We start from the raw sequence: 10,284 nt of genomic DNA, 5'->3' as shown, positions 1-10,284 counted from the left end.
GTGTGTGTGTGTGTGTGTGTGTGTGTGTGTGTGTGTGTGTGTGCTTAGCCTCTTAATGTGATGATGATGTTGTAGATTTATCATAAATTCACATCAAATGTTTATGATTTATATCCATCATACAGAGTATAGGGGTGTAGGGAAAATTACACACTTACACACACACACACACACACACACACACACACACACACACACACACACAGGGAGTGACACAGTTAGACGATTTAGTCCATTTACAGCCTGGGAACTGAGCTCTGTCTGTGGATGCTTTTGACCGAATCTGCAGAGAGAGAATAGGGCACTGTCCTCTCATTACGCCCTGCAGTGAATCAGGGAATTTCACCAGTTGTTTTTTGTGTGTTGCTTTGTAGAAAATAACATCACATAAAGGTTTTTATCATGACGAGCATGTCAGGTCACTTTTAATCTTTTTGTGGGTCGCACTTTTTAATCTTTCGGTGCCATAGTGTAATCCCATGATTTTTTGGGGGGGGGATTTTTTTTTGAGCCCTGGATTTGATACATTATGCTGCTTTTGATAAGGACAGTGTACTTGAAAAAGATGATTAACTGGAATTACCTCTAGAGCACTGCAGGCGTACAAGGCTGTCCTGGCAGCAGTAATAACGCGACATCAAAGGGATGTCAGAAACCTTCTATATTTTAGTTGAAAAACTCCGGCACCACCTTGCATGAATCGAATCTTATTGCCATCTCCGTCCTTGTCTGTAGCTCCACGATAGAGCAGAGGATTTCTATAGTTAGCTCAGCATAGGACAACAGCAGTAACAAAGGCTGCTGTTATTCCCACAGCAGGAGCGTATAGAAGCCCTGGCCTCTATTCCCATAACATAGCACGCACAAAGTGCACGTGCCTCCCTGTTGTTGGCCCGTTAGGTCGATTCACTGCTCATCAATCTGCTCTGGCATCACGCAAACGCGGATGAATCTTGCTCTATAAGGGGACGTGATAGGAGGCCTTTACGTTGCCGTGTGTGACTCAATCGTTGCCGCAGCCAGACTTCTGTGCAACTTGGCAAGCATCATAATCCCACGGTGTCACATCCTGCCTCTTCATGCTCGAGCCTGACAAACATGATGCTTTAATGCGGCGCGCATACCAGATGCAATGTCCGACTGCAGGACACGGTTACTGTAATTTGGCATCTGCGTACTTTTGCTCCACCTAATTCCACATTCCTTGTCGATACCTCTTCTCCCATTTTGCCCCTCCTTTCTTCATCTCTGTCTGAGTCACTGAGGATGGAATACAAATCCAAGATCAGCAGAGTGTGTCATGCCAGCACTCAGGTGTATGCAGAGAGAGGCTGTCGAAGCAGCAGAGAATATTGCACAGTGCAAAACATAGCCCTGCGTCACCACTCTGTTGTGTATATATTGAAGGTTGCTTAAGCACAAACAGCAGCAGCAGAGTCATGATGCGGACGCTGATAGAGTACAACGGGCTTACTGGCTTGCTTGCGAGCACAGACATTTCTGTGTTTGGAAAGGAGGGACATACAAGGCTAAACGGGAGCAGAGGATTGTGATGCTTGTGTCAAGTTGTGTTAGACCTCGTCAAAGAGCTGTTTGTTAATGTATGTTGTGCGAACTGTGTGCAGCTGCTATGAGTATGTGTGTGTGTTTTCTGGGTGTAGCGTTTTAAGACAGTCTCGGAGAGGACGTTGGCCTGAAGCCCCAAAGAGATCCTGAGAGCATTCCTTAAGCAGTCGACTCAAAAAACACACACGCGGTCACAAACACACACCTCAGTGATTACAGAGTGGCTATAAAGAGAGATTTCTCACAAACACACACTCCCCCGCCTTCCTCAGCTCCATGTCACGCCGCCTGTCCCCCCTAATTTCTGCTGCTGCTTCACTTTGAATTTGTGAATGAAGTGCAGCTCGGTTAGTGTCCAGAAAACAGCTCATGAATAATGTACCAACCCTCGTGTGTTTTTCCTCCATCTTTGAATCATGATACTGGTGATAGAAGGTATTTGTTTTGATGTGAAACAGAAAGAAGTCACTCCTGTGAGCTGGCAGCATCACAGAGACTCGAGCGGCCAGTTTTTCTTCCTCTAGGTCGTTCTTATTTGGCGAAGGTATGTGATCAGTGCCTGCTTTGCAACAGTGGCCCTGAGAGGTTTGGTTTTTTATCTAATTTCTGTTGTGTTTTATTGTTTTTCTCAATTTGAGTGTGTTTGACCTCTGTACATGTACGTGTCTGACCACCGTACATGCTTGTCTGTTTGGCTGTTAGTCAGCAAGATAATGCAAACACTGCTATTTCAAGATTCTCGGTGGAGAGGAGAGGCAAAGGAAGTACCAATTAAGTTTTAGTGTGGCTCCAGATCATTTTCTTACCAACCTACCAGCTCTCAGAGTAAAAAAGTCTGTGTTTGTTAAGTTTTTAAGCGTTTGTGATTTTTTAAAAAATGCAGACAGTTATTAAAGATGGCATTAACATCTTTTGTGTCTCAGAAACTGAGAACATCTCAGTCTCAGCAGCTTTCACCAGCTATAATGCTTCCTTTACGTCTAGTGTAAAGACCAAAAATCACAGGCAGATTGCAAACTTGCCACGTACACACACCCACACACAACCCTGAAATGGATGCATGGAGTATTTATTCTTTTTGCTGCAAAAACAACACTGACATCCTCACCTTATAATGTCGTTATGAACAGCTAACTGTTGCCTAAGCATCATTAATGGCATAACATTAGCATTCATGGGCAGTCATGTTTGTATGCTGCATGTAAATATGTTTAAATGCTCTTTTTGACCTGTTCTTGTTATTTTGTCCCTTTTGCAATTAAGTAAAATTTGCTTTTTATGTGCCAGCGTTGCTGGGAAGCACATTTTGTGCTGCACTATTGCTCAGCTTCTGCCCCTCTCTAAGAGCCCATATTTTAACTGTACAGCAGTTCATGAACTGTACGCAACGCTCGTTCATCATGCTGTCTCTCCCCAGAACTAGCACTTGACTTTAGTGAGATTATTCAGTGTACAACATAGAAATTCCAACACGGGGACCACAAAAAGCATCTTTGCCCACACGTCCCTCACCGCAATGCTTATATCTTTTGTACTGCACATCCATTTTAGCTTTGACTAACCTGAACAGTCTGTGATCCAGTAGGGAAGGGCCAGCCTTCCTTCAGTGAATCAGCCAATCACATGTGAGGAGTCCTTACCTTGGCTGGTGAGCAAAGCTGGCAGCGGTGATTTATGAGTCCTTTTGAAATTTATGGAAAGTTGTCACGTACAAAATTAAGGGGATGCTTCACAGAGCTTTTTCCTCACCAAAATGTCATTATTACTTTGGAGGAAAAGTGGGAGAAATGTAGGAGAAAAGTGGCTTATGAATAATTGATTCTGAACAAAAGAATAAATGCATTAATGCACAGTTAGCCCCCTCCATCCTTTTCATCCACTTCCTGGATGGTTTCCTTCCAACCAGACAACAATAAAACGATTGACGCCTAATTTTTAGAAATATGAAGCTGCTGATCGTAATCAGGGCGTACTTTCTAACATTTCAACATTTCCAGCTTTTAATTGTGTTCTTTTTTTATCAATACCAGAACACAGAGATATTTTTATTGTCTGCCTACAACCCCTTCATGTGCATTGTAATGTGCACAAAAACACAGCCGGTGGATCACTGAATCATTTACCAGTGCACTACTCTCAGCACACATTTAGCACATGTGTTGAGAACACATATTGTAAAATGGCTTGAATTGTATATTTTGTGTCCTCTTGCTTCTTGGACTGAGAGGAAGAACTGGTGCTACATCCTGCTGTTTAGTTTAGTCTTCTGTGTGTGTGTGTGTGTGTGTGTGTGTGTGTGTGTGTGTGTGTGTGTGTGTGTGTGTGACAGAAACAGTGCAGGCTATCATTACCTTTTCACAAGGACTGGGACCTGTGCAGTGCAGACCAAAGTAAAGTGAAGCTACAGGATGCAAACAGCTTTCAGCCCAAAAAGACATCATATAATTAGAACGAGAGAAAATCTTGTCTACAGTTGACCGGCTAATAATTTCTTTTGTTCCTCTCCTTCTGATCTGCAGGAAACGAAGCCCGTCTGCATCCAGGGATCCAAACCAAAAATACGACCAAAGGGAGGGGGGCGACCACTCACAGTATGCCCCGACGGACGGCGGCATGCCTAGATCACCGTCTGACTATGGGGAGGGGGACCCTCGGCGGGCTCCGCGGGGCCCACACATGTACTCAGATATGGATGCAGTGCGAATGGGCTATCGGGACCGTCGAGGTCCCGGTCGCTGGCACTCACAGGAATACCCACTCGACCAGGAGCTAGATGGACCGCCCAGTGAGTATGACCTCCAGCGGCAGCGCCAGGAAGAGTTCCAGGCACGCTATCGCAGCGATCCCAACCTGGCACGCTACCCTGTTAAGCCGCAGCCCTACGAGGAGCAGATGAGGATGCACGCTGAAGTGGGCCGGCTAAGGCACGAACGTCGCCACAGCGACGTCTCGCTGGCCTACACGGAGCAAGATGAGCCCAGCCCCATCCGGCTGTCGCGTCAGCTTCTCACTGAGCGCCGGCCGCCTATGGTGGGACAGCGCTCCTACTCCGTTGACCGGTCCTCACCAGGGCCAATGGGTCCTGGCCTCGGAGGCCACAGAGGAAACCACAGCCCCCCAACGCCACACCGTAGTCCCGTTCTGGGTGACCGGTCGGGGGACCTGCGAAGAGGAGACCTGGGGGTAGGTGGGGATATGATGAGGAGGCCGCAGCACCACTTGGACCCCAGTTCAGCTGTCCGCAAGACCAAGAGGGAGAAAATGGAGAGCATGTTGAGGAACGACTCTCTTAGCTCAGACCAGTCGGAGTCGGTGCGCCCGCCACCCCCCAAACCCCACAAAACCAAAAAGGGAGGGAAGATGAGGCAGGTGTCACTGAGCAGCTCGGAGGAGGAGCTGGCCACCACGCCGGAGTACACCAGCTGTGAGGATGTGGAGATAGAGAGTGAGTCAGTTAGTGAAAAAGGTAGGAGCCAGCACACCACGAGCCTCACTGTCTGCTCTCTCTCTGTATCAAAAGGTTTTTACAGCATACAAATACACACATATTAGTGCTGTTATTGTGAAGTCTTAAAGCCGTTCTGCTTTACTGTTATTGAGCAGTCACTGAACTGTAATTCAATCATTGCTGCTGTCTTCAAGTGATGTTGATTATGCAGATGTATATATTGTATAACTTTCAGATTCCCCAGTCTGCAGTGTGTACATGTGCTCTGTGTGTGTGTGTCTGTTTATAAATGTATTTTTTATCTTTAAGGCTCATCATTTTCACTCTGAAAAATCTTTAAAGATGTTTCTGTTTATACAGATTTTTCAATAAAGATAACATTCTCATAAAACATTAAACAATCTAAATGCAGAAAATTTCTTCTTAAAATGCTCGATAACCAGAAATAAGTGCTCTTAGGTTTTGTATTTTTTTGGGGGGGGGGGGTTGAACATCTTAAAAGTGGCTGTCTTTACTGCCATTTCATTCATCTTCAAACAAGAAAACAACCCAGCCATTGCACACGTGCAATAAAAGCCTATAAAACTGAAAATGATGAGCCCTATTTCTGTGCGGAGAACTGCGGTGTTTTCTGTTTATCGTTAATGAATCTCCTCTAACAGCTCTTGGTGCCTTCGAGGAGGAGGCCTGTGGGCTCACAGGCCAGCCAGACATGCTTCAGTGTGGATGGGTGGTTTATGTGTGCGTGCGGCTGTGAGTTGGAAACTGACGTAGCACCGCTGATCTTAAGGCTCTCTGCTTTCACTGCTGTTACGGCACTATTTGCCAGGTCCTGCCACAGCTGTTTGACAGTGTTCTTTAATGGACAGTGTTACATAATGGACAGGCAGGAGGAGAAAGCGAGATGTTTTGGGAGTTGTGGCTGTAAACCGAAACAAAGGGAGCTGACTTTAGAATATAGAAATGTGTTCCTGCAGCAAATTGTATCTGCGCTGTTAGCATTGACTTTACAGCTCGCAGAAAGCGGAGCTGCTTTGCTGGTATTGCGAAGGAGTTCAGTTTAGCAAAAAAAGAAAAGAAAAAAGAAAAATAGCTCTGCTGGTTTTTATTTATTTACTTATTTCTTAAATCAAGGACTGCTTAAACTTTAAAATAATAATGTGGATCCCTTACTGAAGTGGTTTTCTTACCGTCTGCTGTGACTGATATGTTTGCATCTCACATTTCTTCAAGTATATATATATATATTAAAAAAACAACATCCCACCAAGCAAGCACACACTGACTGAGAGAAATGCCACTTTGCATAGAATCAACATCAGAGGCAGTCGTCAGCTTCTCCCTGCTCCTCCTGGTTGACAGTTGTTGTAATTGCAAATTGATTTTTTTCTTTTTTCTTTTTTCTTTAACTTTTCCTGGGATGTAAAACCAGGAAAGAGGGAGGAGGAGGAGTGTTAGGGGTTAGACTATAGAAAGGACAAAAGTACAGTGGCACAGCTCGCCTTTGTCGCTGAATGGTAGATGAAATGTTTAATGCAGAGGAGAGCAGTGGAATTTGGTTGGCCTGCTCTGTTATGTAACTGTTCTCCACTCTAAGGCGAGCAGCTGAGCACCCGGCGCTACATTATTGATGTGGGAGTTTCCAGATTTACAGGTAGCCGTGGAGCAAAAATAGGGAGAAGGCAGGTTGTTTAGAGGGTCAGAGTTTCTGTTGTTTCTGTGTGCGTCTGTCTGCCTGCCTCCTCCGCGGGTCACGCTGCGTAGGAGAAAAAAACATAGGGAAGAGTTGAACTGTTGACCTGGATAAGTATAGCTTCCTATGCTAGGTACAGAACATACTCAGACAGCTGATTATGTGGAGCTTTATTTAGTTTTAATTGGCAGTTTCATTAATTATTTTCATCTATGACATAACTAAGGCTGCCGTGATTCGGTGCATGCAGGGAGTCTGATAAATGGGTCAGCAAATTGTACTGAACCATTTATTTTAAAACAGTGTGTACGTGTTTGCGTAGTAAGTTTAATTATGCAATAATTAGAAAGTGCATTCAAAGCTAACGCCACCCCCGATGTGCACATGTGACCCTCAAATATTTTTCAGCTGGGTCAGATCAAGCAGGTGTTTTTAATGCTCCTAAAAAAGGAGCGAGAGAAGAAATATTCCTTCTTGCTTTGTTTAAAAAAAAAAGAAGCATACAGAAGGACTTTGATTATTTACCAGAGTGAAAAAAGTGAAAAGTGAAAAAAAAATATCATCAGAAATCTGCCAACAATACGAAGCGCAGTGGTTTCGATTGCAGGTGAGACAAACGAGGGCGGAAAGCAACTTTTTTTGCCATATATTCCCGTCAGCATCTTGGGGGTTTGTGCATTCAGCTTGACTGGACAACGAGATGGGTGTGTAACAGCAGGCTAAGTAGCGAGCATCCCACACTCTCCAGTTTCTGGTACCTAGAAGGGGGAGAGGAGGAATCTGTAAAGAAGGAGGATGAGGGGGGCTGGGGGTTGAAGGGGACGAGTTAGACTGGAAGAGAAAGGGTGTGCCAGCTGTAATGGGCCTGGCTTGTGTCTGTGAACGTAGGAGACTGATTTATTGCGATGGTCCTCTCCCTGTGTTTTCCTCTTTATTGATTCCCCTGACATGCAGTCTCATAATAGTGCCCAGCACACAGAAAAGGAGAGGATGGCTGGCTAACTGCAGCAGACAGGTGGACATTGTGTAGTGACAACCTAAGTTACATCCTCATTAATGGCTTTTGGGATCATGTTTTGCAGCTCGGTAACCCTACTGGGTTTGTAGTGTTTGGCCTCATGCTAGATCTGAGAAAGATTGTCTTATTAATCCATCCTTTCTCTACCTGAAAGGCATTGTTTTGGGGCATATTAAAGAGGGTTAGTTTAGGGTTAGTTTATTAGAATAGATACTGATTGATATTTTGAGCTTACCAGTAGCTTAACATGATACTGTTTCACCTTTGTAGCATGGTGGCTATGTTTAAACATAGACATTGTTTCGACCTGCCTCTTTTCTGCTCTCACCTCTTGAATTGTAGTAAAAACAGCATCAATAATTAATGATCCAATTAATAGTTTACACTGGTTTTTATTGAGCCGTCAAAGTGATGGAGAGCCTGCTGGTGGTGAACTCCGCCACTGCCTGCGCGCTGCCTTCGACCTGAATCAGCACTTTGCGGGGCCTCGGAGTCGGAGCGAAACGGCAGGGCCGGGCGCAGACTGCTGATACTCACAATTTATGGCCGTGATGAGTTTCCTGCTTGCTGAAAAATCAGACAGTGCCTTAAAGGGGGAATGGTGCCCATTTGTGGCATGCCGCTGTTAATAAAGCTTCAGGGAAAGTAAGGAGAGAAGGCTGGGTGTGTCTCGGTGCTCATTCAAATTCTTTTTCTAAAACATTAAGAGTGGGCTGGGGAGGGGCCTGAAGATGGAGGCGTGCCACAGGAAGAAGAACACACATAGGTGGAGGTTGAACTGTAAATGATGGAAGCTTGAGATGAGCCACATAGTGTCTATATTCATTCAGTCTATAGCTCCACATCAAACACACTACACTCTCATTGGAGAGCAAAGTGTGCTCTGGTGTTACGCTGCTGACAGAAGAGCAGCTGAAAGGCAAAGGAGGTAATTACTATTGTCAGCTGTTGGCGAGAGGGCCACGGAGGCCAAAGCCTATCTGGGGACATCCATAATAGTTTATCACAGCACATTACTACATACACTAAGTAGTTACATTGCTTCTTTAGAATGATGGATGGATAGTAATACAAAGGGTGTTGTTTGGCCTAAACTGACCTTGCAGCTTGGTCACAACAAAATTGCAAGTTGGAAAATGTTATTGAAGATCTTTTTCTTTTTACTATATTAAAGGGGGAATATTATGATCTTATTTCTTCTCATCATTTCTTCTTGGACTTTTCCAGTGTAGCTTTGTATGATTCACAGTCCAAACTAATCCTTATTTGTCACATACTGGACTAGATTGTGCTCTTTCTGAAACAACTCATTTAAGTTCCTTCACCTTTAAGTGAATTTTCTTCTGATTCACAAAAAGAATAATAAATAAAAAGTCTTCTCCCACTGATATCATACAGAACCAAGAGTACAAAAAATAAAAAAAAATCAGTGTTTACAGCAGTTTGACACTTGAGATTTTGGCAAATATTGATTACTTATACATACTGACACTACACTGACTTTGTTATTTGAAACTTGATTTGCAACCAAGATAAAATATGGATAAGACAGGACATAAGATACATTGTGTTTTAATATTGAAAAATATTGAAAAAGAAAGCTAGGAAGTTAAAAATTAATTTGAAGCCAGAAACAGACCTTCTGTTTAAGAGCCACAGTTCTGCAGGCATGTCTCTTTACGAGAAGCAGATTTTCTTTTAAAGGTTAGAGCCCGAGAGATTTATCAGTGAGCCAGTATTATCGGCCGATAGTAGTTATTTGCTAAGTGGCATTGGCGTTTATGCCAATAAATGAAAATTTAAAAAGTAAAAAAAAAAGGGAGAAACACCTTCAGTGATGTTATAAGTACCAGAGCGCACTCTGCAACTTTCCAGTTGGCCACCTATGTTTGGAAACACAACAGACAGCTGATCTGAGCAGAGTCAGGCAGAGCCTGTATGAGTGCATAAACAACTGGAGATAGCAAATGTTATGGAAGGCTGTTTATCCTTTGTGTGTCTTAATGGGAAAACCTTTTTTATTTCCGATCCATCGGAATATTAAATTTCAAAATCTCCAAATAATTCTGTACATATCTGTTAAGAAAGTACTGAACCCCATATTACCCCAGTGCAATGAGGGATTATTTAAGACATTTCTGGCTATGTGTATTCACAGTGACCCTGCAAACAACGTCTTCCATGCAGGTTCTTTTTTGTCCTGTGCTGAAAATTCTTTCTCTTTACCCCTGTCCAGTCCAGCCTCCCACCACCTCCTCAGCCTCCACATCTAGCAGCATATGCAGTCTATTTTTATGCCTTTCCATCAGCGTTCCCTGATTTCCCTGAGATTGAATCCTGAGCCAGATAATACTTGAAGGAAGCCTGTCCTCTATAGATCCATTAGGTTCTACAGCTCTGTGCAGGGGAAGTGAAGTGTGGCGAATGTGATGTATGTGGCCCATGGGTTAAACAAGTCGAGTGTTTTCAGATGACCTCACTTGTGACTGCAGCCCTGAGGTCCGCTATTGACTTTGTACATCTGTGCAAACACACAAGTCTACAACAGCATGTTTGCTG

General features: G+C 43.9%; 1 protein-coding gene across 1 annotated transcript in view; it reads left to right on the top strand.

The window, feature by feature from the left end:
- The window catches only part of rims2a (regulating synaptic membrane exocytosis 2a), a 149,506-nt gene that overhangs the window by 73,257 nt on the left and 65,965 nt on the right, over positions 1 to 10,284 (top strand). The window contains exon 6 of the mRNA XM_013912955.1: positions 4,086 to 5,032. Within this exon, the coding sequence (XP_013768409.1) occupies positions 4,086 to 5,032 (947 nt within the window). The remainder of the gene's footprint in view (positions 1 to 4,085; positions 5,033 to 10,284) is intronic.

This window comes from Pundamilia nyererei, unplaced genomic scaffold (genome assembly GCF_000239375.1).
Source record: "Pundamilia nyererei isolate P.nyererei 1_Seehausen unplaced genomic scaffold, PunNye1.0 scaffold00109, whole genome shotgun sequence".
Classification (NCBI taxonomy): domain Eukaryota; kingdom Metazoa; phylum Chordata; class Actinopteri; order Cichliformes; family Cichlidae; genus Pundamilia; species Pundamilia nyererei.
The sequence above is the reverse complement of the archived record's forward strand: the minus strand, read 5'-3'. Positions and strand labels throughout refer to the sequence as shown.